This window comes from Strix uralensis, chromosome 4 (genome assembly GCF_047716275.1).
Source record: "Strix uralensis isolate ZFMK-TIS-50842 chromosome 4, bStrUra1, whole genome shotgun sequence".
In the NCBI taxonomy this organism is placed as follows: domain Eukaryota; kingdom Metazoa; phylum Chordata; class Aves; order Strigiformes; family Strigidae; genus Strix; species Strix uralensis.
This window is the reverse complement of record NC_133975.1, coordinates 106,830,151-106,846,100: the sequence shown is the minus strand read 5'-3', so window position 1 is coordinate 106,846,100 and position 15,950 is coordinate 106,830,151. Positions and strand designations below refer to the sequence as shown.

The 15,950-nt window shown below is 45.2% G+C and overlaps 1 protein-coding gene across 3 annotated transcripts in view; it reads right to left on the bottom strand.

Annotated features, from left to right (window-relative positions):
• Positions 1–6,205: 6,205 nt before the first annotated feature.
• LIN52 (lin-52 DREAM MuvB core complex component) overlaps positions 6,206–15,950 on the bottom strand; it is an 81,244-nt gene continuing 71,499 nt past the window's right edge. The window contains exons 6-7 of one of the 3 annotated variants that reach the window (XR_012628915.1): positions 6,548–6,763; positions 6,206–6,384 (exon numbers count right to left, since the gene is read on the bottom strand). Coding sequence is in view for 2 of the 3 variants with exons in the window: in XM_074868392.1 (XP_074724493.1) it covers positions 6,651–6,763 (113 nt within the window). In the remaining variant the exon portion in view is untranslated. Of the gene's footprint in view, positions 6,385–6,471; positions 6,764–8,109; positions 8,131–15,950 lie in introns of those variants that run through there. The other 2 variants (XM_074868392.1, XM_074868394.1) reach the window with 2 other exon arrangements.

The window sequence follows — 15,950 nt, the reverse complement described above, 5'->3', positions numbered from 1 at the left end:
CAACACCAGAGATTCCTTGCCACTCTTTCTCATCCCCTAAAATAGAAGAGAATAATATGCAATGAATAAATGTTTCTATCTCCTTTTGAAAGAAGATTACTGAAAATTATTTTTATACCAAGATAGACCCATAGCGTAGACATGCTTTTAACTGTTCTGGAGCAACTGAACTTATTTTTGTTCAACCGGTTCCAAGTGCTTCTGGTGTTGATTCATTAGGAAGTAACAAAGTGACCATACACGGACTATACCAGAGTACAAGCAAGTGGAGTAAAATCTGTTCAGCAGAGATAATTTTAAAGCCAGCTAAAATGTGGCATAGGAAACTAATGATGCTTGACCTGAGCACCCTAAATGAAGCTGCCATGAATGTATATAAAGATTAGCTTGATCCACTCACTGTGGCTGTTGGCCACCTCATTAGCCATTTAAATCTAATACTAATTTTTGGGTGAGGATGTCCTGCTCAGTTCTAAATAATGTTTTGGCATATAAGTACCCCAGGTAAATTATACGCTGTGCCAAAGGATTTTCTCTGATGCATTGTCCTTTAACTGTATTAAGTGTTCCCTTGTCTTGGTTTGTAAGAAAGAGGAAATTTGGTAATCAATTTGATGTCCTTTCCACCATCAGGTGACAAAATGGTGTGCTTTGTTTAAAGAAAAGCATGTGTGTGGGTTTGGGGGGAAATCTAGGGAGATCTAGTTTTGTTCCAGGGCATGAAGCCTTTAAGGAAAATAAATATACAGGAAAATATTGCTAGAACCAGCCTCTGCCCATAGGTGAGTGTCCATACTGGGGACAGTATACAAGATAAAGGCAAGTATCTAAAGCAACTTTCTAGCCTGTCCATGGCCTGGGTTGCACTCTGCTCTACCCATTCTGGGTACTGAGTTTCAGGACAGATCTGGACTAATTGGTGAGGGACTGGAGAAAAGTAATGAGATGTCCAGAAAGCATAGATTTCTTTGGTCTAGAGAGAAGATGACTGAAGTGAGATACCATCAAGTGTTCAAATACATCTAAAAAAATGTAGCAGTGGTGAGCTTCCGAATTTGTCTATTGTATCTACTGAAGATAGTAGATACAGTGGACAGTTATGGGAGATGGCTTAGCCTGTAGCAAGACAGTAGGAGAAACTCTCCAACAGTAAGGAGAGTGTGAGGGCTAGGATGACTATCTTGGAGAAACTTCATTGGGTAGGTATAAGGACAGGTGACACAAACATCTCAAATGATTGGTTTGTGTATCCCACTTACAGCTGGGGGAAGGACTAGAGGGCCTGTCAAGGTCCCTACGAGCTGCAATTGCTATGTTTCTATGAAGAAGAAGTCAAGATGCCAAGAACATCACTTATTCCACTTATTCCACCACCACTCAGAAGACAGAAGCCTTCCACCAAGGGTGAAGTCTAACAATCAAATTTAGGAAGATGAGTGGCTTTTTTTCCCAGAGGAAGCAATCTTGTTTTCTAGACCCTAAGCATTAACTAAAGGAAAAATTATCATCTTCCCTATAAAATTGCATCAATGATCTTAAAATTACAAAGTGAACATAAAATGACGCTGGGGAATCTAAGCAGCCTGGAGATCCAGCACTGTAGAGAACTGCTCTTATTCATGTCACATATTGCTAGTTGGGACAGTTCAAATCTCACTGTCTCACTTTCTCACTTTGGAAAGAAGTCTGCATTTCATACTGGAAGGAGAAGTCTGACCAGGTCAAGGCTTGTTCTTATGGATTTACCAGATGTCTTCCATGAAGTCAGTTGTGAAGGAACTCAGCATCTTCCCAGCCTTGGCAAATGCGCTTGGCTATAACCCATTGCAGATGGCACCTTGCCTGGCATGATGCCATGGGCTGGATTTAACTTGTGGCTGTAGCATTGGGTGAGATTTTTCCTCCAGTGCACCCACAAAGAGGCTGGAGTTTCCAAACCTAGGGCACACAGACAATCTCAAAATGATCTAACAAGGTGGTGGGACCAGCTGCAACCTTCCTCACCACAGCTGGTGCCTAGGGGCAGCATGTGCAAGGAGGCAGGGTGCTGCGGCAGCCCCCACCACAGCACCCACCAGCAGCTGCAGTGCTGCCCTTGCCCACACCCATGCCCCCGCTGCGGGGTCCTGCCCCCTCCTGCAGGTCCAGAGCACAGGTCCTGCCTGGACGCTGCTTTCTCCTGTGTGGGGTGTGAAGCCGTGGGCAGGGGCACTGTGGCCAGGACATTGGGTGTGTCTGGGCGAGGCACTTGGGAGGGCAGCATGCCTCAGCAGTGGGGACGGGCTTCTTCTCTGCCTTGCCCCACTTCTTTTGAGCTGCTCAGGTAGCAGGAAAGGAGCAGAAACTCACAGCTCCCAGACCTCTGCTTGGGGTTTCTGTGCTCAACATAACCACCCTGGGCGCAGCTCCTCCTTCCAGCTTGCAACAAGCTGGGTTTCCATGTCCCAGAGGTGATTTTGCCCAGGGAGACCAGCTGGGTGAGCTCCTTGGGGACCCTCCTCCTCAACAGGGTGCTCCCACAGACAGACATCACCCAGATCCCCAGCTGGGCACCCTGCCATGCCCAGCATGAGCTCAAGGTGACACGGGGAGCTGACATGTGTTACAAGTCCTGAAGCACAGGGAATCCATCATCCCAGCTGAAGACTGTGGGTGGAATAGAGACATCCTGGGCACATGGCATCAGCTGGGGCAGGGATGCTGGGGACAGAGGCAATTATTTGGAGGACGTGGGCTGATATACCCTCCAATGCACATGGGTTTGGGGATGCAGTACAAGGTCATGGTAGGATGTGGGTAAAAACTACCTCACAGAGGTGGGGTCGGTAGCAAAACTTCTTCCCCGCAGCTACTCAGCACCGCATCCTGCCATCCCCTGTGTCCAGAGAGGCTGCGTAAGCCCCGGCGTACCAAGAAGGACCAAGACCGTCCAGTGGCCTCCTTACTCAGAACCCTTTTAGGAGGGATTTTAATTCGTGTAAATGAGTGTTTTTAATTTGTTATACTGGCCTTTATCTCTATTACCATCTCATTTGCTTTTAAACCTAGTTTTGCCATCCTGACTGAATTCCATTTGATGCATTAGGAGTAATTCTCTTCCCAAAGGGTTAGACATTTTCTCTCCACATAAAAGTCGCTTATTTTGGATAAAGAGACGATTAGATTTATCTTTAATATTTTAATGGCAGCCAGGATTATTGGGTGGGCAGCCCCGGTTTCGGTTGTTGTTGGGGGATTAGACTCTAATAAACTCTTCAGATTGGGATTTTTTTTCTGTTTTGCACAAAGTACTTGTATTTATTTAAAAAAAATTCACTTCTTTTTGAGTCATAAATTCCATTTGCTGTTTCCTATTAGTATTAAATCAAGTTGATTAAATTCGTAGTGACTATTTGCACATATATCTTTTTAATTTTAACATCCACAACATAAAATCTTTAATGGTGCAATTTGAAATACCTGCAACATACATTGCTGTTGCTGTTTAAACAGATGGAAATGAGGATCCAGAGGGAGGGGGGAGGGAGAGAGGAAGGGATGGAGAGATGGACAGACAGACGGATGTTGAAAAGGGGGTGAACTGGCTATCGCCATCACATGTAATATTAAAGTTCGGGGGTTTTATACGGAGATACAGTTTGGAAAGAGCTCCCTGCCTTCCCTCAAAATCACCAGCGTCTCTGGCGAGCAAAAGGAGCCCGCAGCCCTCCCCGGGCCACCAGCCCAGCTCGCCTCACAGCCCCGCCGGTGCCAGGAGCCAGGCAGCCCCTGGAAGGTGGCATTTGCACAGAGCAGATGCTTGCGGGGCTGGGCGGGTGCAAACCCAAAGAGCGGGTGCCCCTCGCCCCTCGGGGCTCCGCACCCTGCCTTGGCTGTCATGGATCCTACTTTAGGCTAATTGGAAACTTGGTAATAGAATAAAATGTCAGCAAAGTAGAAATCAATAAGTGTTAATGCGCCAGGACTTTCACTGCTGGGCTCCCCTCTCGGGCTCCCCCCTCCCGCACCATCCTGTCCCTTTGATTTCAGTCCCTTCTCTAATCCCCACCTCATCAGCTCCGGGAAGGGCTGATCTGCAGCAGAAAATCCCTCATTCGGGGCAAAATCAGCTTAATTTGCAGCAATTTGTAGCAGGTCTTTGCTGGGATTTGAGTCTCAAAATTATCCCGCGGGTGGGGGCCGCAGCCCCTTGCAATATGGGCAGAGATTTCCCCGCTCCTCTGTTTCCAGAGATTTGTCTGGGGAGTAATTACAGCCGGGGGCGCAGCCCGCCCGCCGCCCGGCCCCGGGCCCGGCCCGGCCCGGCCCGGCCCGGCCCAGCCCAGCCCGGCCCGGCCCGGCCCCCTCCGCCCGCGGGGCCTGGCACCGGGCGAGCGGCCGAACACGCAGCCGCCCGGATTAGCAGCATTAGCAGCCAGCGCCGAGCAACAATTAATCATTTGCTGGTAAATACAAGCGGGAGCCCCCTCCGGCTGGCGGGGAGGGGCGGGCAGCGGGGGGGGCGGCCGTTGCCGTCCGGGCGTGCAATGGAGCAGTGAGGGAAGGGGAGGGTGGCGGGATGGCGGCCCCGAGGACCTTGTGGCCTCGGGACGGGAGATCAGAGCCGGCAACTTTCCTTCCGCTAATGCCGCTAATTACAGGCGGCAGCTCCGGCGTCGGCCGCGGAGGGATGCCAGGCACCGGGACCCCCGTCCCCCCGGGGCGGGAGCCCCCTCCCCGCAGAGCGCAGAGTCGGGCCCCCGGGCGAGCGCCGGCGGAGCCGGGCCAGCTGCAGGCTGCGGCGGGGTGAAGGTGCCCAGTTCCCCAGTCCCGGTGATCCCGGGGGATGCGCGCCCGAAGGGGAGCGTTGTTTGGAGCGTCCAGGAGAGGGAGAAATAAAGCGGCGTGGAGGCAGCTGTTGTCACGGCGCGTTTGGGTGTCGGGTTAGCACCTCGCTTGGTCACCCCGTGACCTTGGTAAAAAATTAGCTTGAGGTGAAATCGGAATTACACACATGAATTAAAAGCCGACTAATTAGTAGTTCTGAAAAATTCAACGGGGAATCTTCCAGTGGCAGAGAAGTTTTGAAGATGGGTTGCCTGGAGATCAGCCCCCGGTCCATATTGTGTAATGTCTTTGTAGCGACTCAGAAGGAAATACGAAATCAATGCTGGTAATGATTTCTACTTGACATAAAAATTGGTGGAGTGATAAATAATGATGGGAGTAGGTCAGTTATACCAAGCAATCTGGATCACTTGGCAGGCTCTGCTCATTTGAACAATATGTGATTTTAATATAGCCAAATGCAAGATCATATATCTCAGAACAGAAAATGAAGGTCACAGGATGCTGTCGTGGCAAGCAGTGGCTCTGAGGAGGATGGAGGAGATGTGACAGGTAATAAAAACTAAACGTGGATTTTTGGTGTAATCTGCTCTATTGGAGCTACGCAATTCTTGGATATATCGGCAAGAAAATATTACCTAGCAGGATGAGGATGGTCTTGGCATCCCAAGACCATAACAGATTCATATCGTGTCTACTTCTGGTGTCAGCACTTCCAAAAATAATACCGAAGAACTGGAAACTATTCGGACAAGAGCTTCAGGAACAACTCATGAGCTGGAAAACCTGCCATTCGGTGAAAATTAAGAAGCTCAATCTATTCAGCTTGTTAGGGAGAAAATTAGGAGGTGGCTTGGTCACCCTCTGTAAGTAGTTAGGAGAGACACTTTCAGAGGGTGGAAGGTTCTTTAATTTATTAGACAAAGGCATAACAGGATTCAGCACTGGAAGGTCAAGTAACTAATTCATAATTAAATTAATTTAATTATAAGTATTAATATAAGGCCTGGATTTTTCACACTGAGGATAATTAGTAGAGTAGGTGAGATGTTTTTAAAAGAGCTTCTTGTTGGAAAAAAGGTGTTTTGATGGAACTGTTTGGGGGTTTGACAGAAAAATAGATCGTCGCTTACAGAAAATCCTACAGCAATATATTTCAAAACAGTTTGTTTTACAAAATTGTTCTGAAATGTATTTTCTCATGTTAATTTATGCATTTTCATTTTATACTATTGTACTATTATCACATTATATCACGAAAAATCATAGAAATCTATTTTCATTTTAATTTTCAAACTGTTAAGTACATTTGCTACATAGTACTGAGTGAATACTAAATTGATGGAAAATTCTTTCATTACAACACAGCAGAGAATCTTTGTGCTGCCAAAAGTGTGAAATATTTCATGTGCCATGAAGTTTCTGATGACCTTAATGATTTTAAAATACAAAATAGGAATCACTATCTCCGTTGTCAGTCATGGTGTGTTGCCAGCAATAGGTGTGTGTATACTGCAGGCAGTGCTTGCTGTCAGCTCTTGCTGCTGACCTGTAAGACTAGTAGTAAAAAAAATGAAACAAATGAAGTTACAAAACAGCATTTTAAAATGACAACATTCATTTTCCATGGAAAGAAGATACTTTAAAAGGTTAGAATTTTCCACAGTATGAGAACCTGATTTACAGCCACCTCTAATATTTGAGTGTTAAAACTGTTTACCTGAGGAATGGTCTTTCCACTTAGACCTTCTAAAATACATGCCCCAGCACAGACAAAGCTTACAGCCTTGGCACAGGTTGGGCTTGGTGACGAATGAGTCTGTCTACATTGAACAAGGCTTTTGGATCCAGAGTGCACTCCAGATGTGAAGGTCCCAGTCGCCTCCATTGCTGCTCTTTGTGTTGTGCAGGGGTCTCGGGAGATGTAACCTGGTACCTTTACGGATGAAACAGGATGGGAAGATGATGTGGTATGGGATCCCCTCTCCAGCACCCTCCAACTGCTAATAGGTCTTCAATCTATGGCATCAGAGAAGACCTAATCCAAATAAATCACCCCAAACACCTACAGTGGAGGTGCTAGGTCTTCAGCACCAACAGTCATTAGTGCCTCCTGGCCTCCCCTAATGAATTCATAACCACAAAATGTCTAATTGAAGCCATGGGGCCAACAGAGAGCACAATCATGGAGAATTAGGGTGGAGGGATGAAGTCAAAAGATCCCTCATCTGAGGCAATCCCAGCAGGGTGTAAACAGGTGATATTCCCAAACCAGGGCTGCGTGGAGGCTCGCCGTGACCCCAGGGTATCCTTGCTCCTATTGCAGGGAGGAAGGTTGTGCTCTGGCTGCTCAGGTGTCTAGCAGCAGGCATCACTTACACTGCTTTCATTTGAATCACTGGAGTCCCATCAGCCCTCTGCTTCCCTCTCGGTGACCCAAAGGACTGAGATGGCAAAACAAGCCCAGGGTGCCTTTTTGTTTCCTCGGACTCTGTATTAGCAGCTGGGATATCTCATGTATATCCCAACTTCAGGTTTCTTGGGATAGGTCCATGGTTTATGAATGTTCCTGGGCCGATTTCTCATCTTACATCTTTGCATAATATCTTCCCATGTGCATTCCATTCTATTGGAAAACATGTCCCATTCTGGTGGAAAATAATCTCTGTTTAGCAACACATCCCTGCCTTTATCCTTGCACGGAGCTGAGCAGCACCACTGCAACAGCATGACAGCCCACCTTCAGGTCAGCATGGATTTCTGAAAACACCACAGTCTCACTCTCCAGGCTCTTTACAACATAACCTAGAAGACTTACAAGCATTTTAACAGTCTGGGATGGGGGAAGCCTCAGTCAGTGCTGCTGCTCTGGTGTGGTGGAGCACAGGCAAAGCTGGCTCACAGCCACCTGCCAGAGGTTTGGTTTGAAAGGCAGAGGTGGAGCTGAGGGGAATGAGCCAGGTCGTAGACATGGTTGTTAGATGGGAATGGGTTAAAGAGGCAAGGAAGTAGTTTGGAGTGTTTGGAGGCCCTGGAAGGAAAGCGCTGCCTGCTCCTCAGGACTGAGGCTGGGTGAAGCCAATGGTGCAGGATGGTGCCACTGCCTCTTCCGGGCGACGTGCAGGTCTATCAGCTGGAGAGGGTCCTGCACAGGGGGTGACCTGGAGAAGTCACCCGGCTTTGGTGTGCTAAAAGCCACTGTCCTCTGTCAAAGTTAGGGTAGGACTGGACTGCAGTGCTCCTGGTCCCTCTGCTCATGCCATGACACTGCCCTTTGTCTTCAGACTCCTAACAAAACCTACACTGAAAAATAAAGCTAAACGTCGCTCAGGGCATTGCAATATGTTCTTAGATTTGTTGTAAATGAACGTCCTTTCCCTGAAAACCTCCATAACAACCATCAACAAAACCAGCTTCAAACTGAGGTTCCTCCAGAGGTTAATAACCATTAGAAAAGCAGATACCAAAACCCTGATGCAAAACCCAGTGCAAGAAAAAGGAGAATGAAAAGGTAACGTATGTTAAGGCTTTGATTATGCTTCCAGTTCACACATTCCCTAACATAAATCTAAACCTGGGAAAATTAACGGTAGAAAAACATTTCAGTAATCCCTTTAACTTTGAATCTCTGCAACAGAAATACCGAGGTTCATAATGCTTTCATGTGGGCTTCAGAGATGGATTTATAAAACAGAACAAAACACTATTTTCAAAACATAAAGCATTAATACACCTTCAGTAACTATGGCTTGTCTTGCATTAACCTAAGGGGCAGATTTGCTACCTCTCCTCATATTATCATATTGAATAATACTCATAGAAGCCAACAGAACCACTTGTGAGTAAAATATTACTCAAAAAGGTAAGACTATCAAAGCCAAATCGTATGTAAATAATATCCTTCAAAGTCTGCTGAACACGTCTTCTAGCCACAGAGCGCTAACATTTTAATTATCAAAATATAAAAATGCTCACTGCAAAAGCCCAAGAGTCCAAAGTTTTTGAATTAAGTCCATAAAAAATAAATATATTAGGTTGAAAATGATGGAAGTCTTTAAATAATGCATTAATCTTCTTTTTTTGAGCATTAGAATGGCTCCAGTTGGTGTTGTAAAATCTTTTGCAGCAGTGGTGGTGGAAACACTTTTTAATAAAAGCTGAATTCTTCTTGATTCTTAGAGGTCTTTGTGAAAACCGCAAATACAGTGAGATGCAAGGCAACATTGTAAAATTTGGGAACAACATAGAAATTACAATTAATTAATTATTTTGTTTGCAGTGACCTGTAACAGAGACATGTTACCTTAGCAAGATCTTGATTAGCTTCCTTTAGAACCGACAGTCCACTGTGGAGTTACTGACTAAACAAGAAATACATATGGACCCTGTGCTTTCAGCACTTACACAGGCTAGCTCACTAGAATAAGCCTTCATAAATATTTTTGAAGGGCAGGATGGGCTTTCCGCAGGAAAAACAAGATAGTTGGCCCGGACTGCATGTTACACAAATGACAAAGTAAACCTTCACATTTAAATTTGTGCTAATTAAAGGGGATGAATGAGACATTTTTTCATAATTAATTTCTATTACTTTTTAAAAGGTTGGGCGTTTTTTGATGCTAACATTCTCAGAACTTATTTTGTGAAACATTTGCTGGTTGTTGGTGCAGCTGTAGCATTCACTAAATTCTAACATTAAATTCCTTTATGTCTAGAAATACCCTTCTATTTTAAAGAAATAAAAGGTGTATTAAAGGGTAAAATAACCACCAGCTGCCATCACAACGTCATCAGTGACCTCAGCAAAATGGTCTGCAGCCAATTAAATCATATGTTAGATTTTTCTGTCTGGGCTTTAGACCTTCGGTCTCTCTGATCTCCGCTCCTCCTCAATAGAGCCAACCAGGGTTATGCTCTCCAGCTGCACAGTATCCAGGCTGGATACCTCAAAATGCAGCAGCTCCTGTAAAGTTGGCAGTATAGTCTTCACCTAAGCTGAGGAAGTCTGTAATAATGAGAAAAGCAGAGAACTGATCACCATACCACCAACAGAAACTCCACCTCAAAGTTTTCTTTGACTAAGCAGTGTAAGATACACTCATAACAAAAGATACAAGATAACAAAAGCACCATCATACAAAGTGTTATTTAATGACTTGTACTGAATTACATTCATAAGATGCTCAGATTCCATGGTAATGAACACAGCATAGAAGTCTCAATTAGATATTTCAAATAGATGTTTGTGAATAATATTATATGCAAATACTTCCACGCACAAGACTACTGCACCTGAAACTTGTGGAGCCTGAGCTGTGCCTGGTCCTTCTTCCCACCCTGTTAACTCAAACCTCTCTACAGCAAAGCCAAGATCTCAGCCTCGAATTCCTGTGCAAGTGCTGAGCCTGATCTGATCTCACCACTGTCAATGATACAGGATAGATCTTAGTACGGGCACAGCTTGGGAACGTGGTTTTAAATTGATGTTGGAGGAACACAGGAGCTGGTTCAGTTGATTTTCCAAATGCCCAGTTGGCCCTGAGAGATGGAGTAGCCATTTATGGACTAGTTTTGGGGGAAGGGATATTGACTGCAGATGACAGTGCTTAGAAGAGGGAAAGGTGGACCTGCTGCTATAAGCAGTGCTCTTAAGGGTGACATCCAGAGGGGGATCAGAGCTTTTAAGTCATAAGCAGCGTGTCAGGGAAGACAGCATTCACATAGTAAGCCAAGGCATTGAAAGTTTTAAATACCTGGTACCTTAGTACAGGTAGATGAGTCTATGACAGTGAATATGTTTGGGTTTTCAGCTTAGTTTTTCTTGTAAAAGAGTTTCTCTAAGCCATATCCCTAATCATCACTGCCAACATCTGACAAGCTCCATGTTGAATGAAAGGGTAAATTTGACTTAGGTTGTTAGCTGATAGTTTCCAAATCGTGTTATGAAATTACCTGAAATAAATAGTCCACTCCAGCTCAGCAGTGAACATCAGCAAATCTTTTTTTCCTTGCTCTAATTTAGAAGAGGAGTAAAAATAAACTAATAATAGCTTTTAGCTACTCAGCTTCATGCCATTGCAAATCACAGTGAGTGATGGAGGTCTGCACCAGGAGTCCTAGCTGTGTGACTGCTAGGAGGGAGGGAGCTCTCTTAGACAAGGTGGGGGACTCCCCACAGAGCATTCAGGTAGCAGGGTGCTGTATTTTTCTCTCCAATTTTTTTCTGCCTCCAATATCTAGACAAGTGCTGCACTCTCAGCCTCGTTCTGGGGTATTGTGGCTGTATGCTTGGGAGAGGAGAAAATATCACTAAAAAAATAAATCCATGACAAGTTTCCTGGAAAAGTCTGGGCATGCTTCTCCAGGGAGAGACACTGCAGGGGCTCAGGGCCTTGCTGCTGGTTCTTCCTGTTGCAAGAGGAGGAGCCAGAGCCTCTGTGCTGGTTATGATTTTATTACATCCAGCACAATGTAGAAATTGCTCTGCACGACTCCAAAAGACACGGAGAGGGAAACCTGAAAAGAGCCTGGCTTAGGAACCCAGGGAAAAGGCAGTGATTCCAGAAATGTTTAACAGGAAAGTGAGAGTATAAAGACACCATCATTAACATGGCTTGAAAGACAGGACGTTAATGCAGCCAAAAGCTCTTGCTGGTAGGACCTGCCAGGACATTCCCAGCTACACGGGTGTATCAGCAGCCTGAGGGGCTTTGACTCTGTTGACGTAGGTACGTATAATCAGGAGGAGAAAGTGGAGAGAAGGAACAGGAAGGACAGACATGAAGAAACAAAAAAGAAAGAAGAGAAGGGGAGGGAGAGAGAGGAAAGAAAGGATAGAGAGAAAAGGGAAAAGGAGAAAGAGATAAAATGGGGGGGAGAAGAAGAGAAATGGGGAAGGCGAGCAAGCGAGACTGTATTTCTATAATTACTGTGGATTGGCTCGGATTAAGGGCAACTAGCTATCTCTTGGTTTTTCCTTTTTATATAACAACTAATCTCCTTCTAATCAGTTATTATTAAATTATATTCCATTTTTAATTCATTCACAGATCATTGGTGGCACAATTCGGACATCTGGACAGATAATTGAATAGAGATAATTTATGTAAATGAGGAACAGTTGTGTACAGAGGTGGGGGAGGGGAGATTTCGGCTCCCAAGGCCGGTGACCTAACGAGGAGTCTCCAAAAGCTGCCCTTGCTCCCTGGGAGGACTCAGGTGCGAGGGGGGACGCTGGGGATATTTGAGTATTGTGTGCTGGATATTAACACACATACAAGAGGCCATCAAGCCTGAGCTGTCTCGAGGGACCAACCTATATTGAACATCATTTCTCCCAAGGCTGAAGACACTGGCCAGATCAGCATCTGAAGATGCCTCTTGCCTCCCAGGAAGAGGTTGTTTCTAACCCAGAGCTTTTCACCACCCCAATTTACAGTATGAGGCCCCAGCTCTGCCTCAGTATGATGCCCCAGTCTGTGGGGCTGGGGCAGCAGTGCAGGAGCTACACCATCTCAGTTATCCCAGGTGGATCCAAACAGCCCAGGGAAAGGCCCTGGCCGATGGTCTCTGCCAGGGAGTGAGCCCCAGCTCAGCCCGCTCAGGGGAGCTGGGTGCCCTGAGCCAGGGCCGAGGGACGGTGCAAGCTTGGCTCAGTCACAGGCACACCAGGCTTCACAAGTGACAGAGTGTCATTTCCCTGTGACCAGGGGCTGCTATCTTGCAGAATTAAAATCTTTCAACAGCTAGCCACCCTCCAGCCAGCTGCCAAGCCTAGTGCCTTGTGCAGGCCCAGTCTTAACCCCAGGGACAAAAATGCCTCCGTGCTCTTTGATGGACATGATCTAATCTCTCATTGTTTGTCCTGAACCCTGAATTTGTGAATCAGGACAAAATTACATATGTAGCCTTCAAAGAGAGCTTTCACAATCAAAGGCAATAGCTGAGCACCACAGAGAAACTGGACTAAAGCACTGTGTTACTAGCAATAGGAAAAAACTTCCCCAAAATTCCTGCTTATTGTCATCTATATGGCAACTATCAGAATGAGTGAATGGACATCTGGTGTCAAATAATGTTCAGAGAGAGAACACACTGTAGCATTGGGATCCATCAGACCCTACATGAACACCTACAGTGTAGGGAGTCCACATTGAGCACATTCCCATTCTAGCCAGAGGGCTCTGGTCAATACGTTCAATAGAGCCTAGGCCACAGTTCATTTTATCTTGAAATAGTTGTCCACACTGGATTAGAGGAATTGCATCTCCATTGACTTTATTGACAGGATTGATATTGACTACAGAAGTAGCCCATGACTAGTTCAGGTGTAGGCATCTAAAGTTAGGTGAGATGGATCCCACTTTAAGGGAGACAAGGTATTATTCTGCTTTTGCAGTAATGGAACAGCACAAATGCATATTCCTCTGCCTCAGAACAAGGCCAAAGATTTAAAAGAAGTTCTTGTTCTGGGATGTGGTCGTATTATTTTTCTGCTACATTTGGACGCCACATAGCTAGGTGCTGAAGAAAGAAGCATGATATATAAATTTATCTTCCAAAGGGGGAAAGAATGCTAGAGTCAATTGCTACGGCAAAAATCTAATTTCCATCACTCTATCATAACAGGAGGAATTTTGCTGTGCATACTGAATTGTCTTAGCATTATGGAACTGTTAGAGGAAGAGAACACCACAGATGTATTCAATGTGTGGGAAAACTACTCACAAGATTTGTTTGGCAAAATAAATTCAGGTTGAATTGCCAAGGACACAATCCAAATGAAATGAAACTGCTTCAAGTGACCTTCTTGCCTGGTGTCAGAAATACACCAGGCTTTGTTCAACTCTGTGGTTTATTTTGTTGACTGAAAAATTCCCTTTTCAGGTCTGCTCTTAAGGTTCTAATTAGCAAAACTCAGAATTGCCACTGGGAAAATTATTGTGAATTTTCAGATAGGAGTTATCAATGAGAATGCAGCCAGATGACTGTAAATAATAGGCTCTGAGTGTAGCTGTCAGGCTGGAACAGAAGTTCTCCAGCAAGGAGAGTTTAAATCTGCCTTTCTTCAAATCTTCATAAACGATGGAAAAAGCAAACCAAACTGCGTACTAATGCCACATGTGGATGATACTAAGTTGGAAGAATTTGTGCCCATCACGGGGAGAGAACCAGAATGCTGTGGCAAAGAGAACATAGGTGGGAGTCAGCTCAGCAAACTGTCATAGGGGAAAATCTCAGAGCCAAAAATATGCCCGAGAGACAGACAGCTGGACAGTGAGAACAGCTGGAAATAATAGTATGGTATGATCACAATGTACATTCACAATATGACAAAACTCTAAAAAGGATTGAGACAGCTCCACGTTCAGAAGCATGACGTTGTGGAGCAGTCCATTAATACTATATTGCTCTAATGTTGAGTTAAGACTCAAATTTTCTGTGCAGCTTTGCGCATTTGTGTTTTAAGGAAATACTGACAAACTGAACAGAAGCTAAAGAAGAAAGAAAATGACTGGGAACTTTGTGGGTTTGGTCTGTGAGCCATGCATAGATGTTCCTGATTTGTTTAAGTGATAATTAAAGGGAGGGGAGTAGTAATCCCTCAGCTACCAGAAAAGCACAAAATCTGATGAGGAAGATTAAAGATTTGGGCTAGCACCAGAAACAGGAGTGGTAGTCACTAGGTGAAATGCAGATCACAAATCACCTACGCACAGGATAAAAGTGAGCACTGAGAGAGGATGGATGACATTAGACTGTAGACATTTCCCCAGAGTAACTGGTAGGGCTGTGGGAGCTCTGTCATGGGGAATATTTAATAGATTAGATGTTTTCACTCTCACTTGCCCTCTTACTGGTGGTAGCCACCAGCGCCAGACACAATGCTGCTGACCCCTTGCATCCTGCACGCTTTTGCTCATATGGGTCCTGGTGAAGGCATCTGCATTGCAGGAAGGTCCTGCCCCATGTACCACATCCTGTCCCAACCCTCGGCACCCCCCTCACCAACCTCTTTGACATGTTTTCCAGCAATCTTCTGTACACTCTGTGTCTTTCCCAATACTGCTCTTCCTTAGGCATACTGAGGGCTGCTGAATGTCTTAGGGCCTCAAACCATTTTTCATTATGACCATTAAACTATTTTGGTAACTGCTAATGTAGTCTGTTAAGAAGGGACTATTGGTTTCGTTTGTTTGTTTTAATCATATTTTATAATATTAAGCCCTCTTTTCTGTTACCGTGGAAAAGCTTCTTAAGAAATGGAGCATTGTTGTGTGCCCTAAACGTATCCAGTCTGGAGTAGTGTATTTCCTCTGCAGACTTACTCAGTAGCCAGACCTCCTTGACATTTATCTCCATTTCATCTCCAGTTTCCCTCACTTTATCAAGGACTTAGTCAACTGTGTTTTCCCAAAGGAACAGGTGGGCCGTGATGAAAATGCAGACTTGGATATAATTGAGAGAGCTTTGGGGACCAGAGCTGGCTTGGCAGACGATGCAATGTAAGAATTGGCCCAACCTCTGGAACACAACGGTGAACTGCTCATAGCAGTCTGAAGAAACATGAAGCCTGGGAATACCTCCATCTTTAATCCCAGATATAGTGAATTTAAGTCCAAAGCCCATCTGGTCAAGGGACCATGATCCCCTCGTGGTCTGTTTCTCATCTTGAAAGAAAGCATGAAAGCCTTTGTGCTCCTCAGACAGACAAGGATGTGTGGAACATCAAGTGTGATACAAGGTTGTGATAGAAGCATCCTGGCTTGTACCAGAAATAGTGTGGCCAGCAGGACTGGGGAAGTGATTGTCCCACTGTACTCAGCACTGGTGAGGCCGCACCTCGAATACTGTGTTCAGTTTTGGACCCTGCACTACAAGAAAGACATCAAGGTGTTGGAGCATGTCCAAAGAAGAGCAGTGAAGCCAGTGAAGGGTCTAGAGCACAAGTCTTACGAGAAGCAGCTAAGGGAACTGGGATTGTTTAGCCTGGAGAAAAGGAGGCTGAGGGGAGACTTTATCGCAGTCTACAACTACCTGAAAGGAGGTTGTAGTGAGGTGGGTGTTGGTCTCTTTTCCAAAGTAACAAGTGATAGGACAAGAGGAAACGGCCTCAAGTTGCA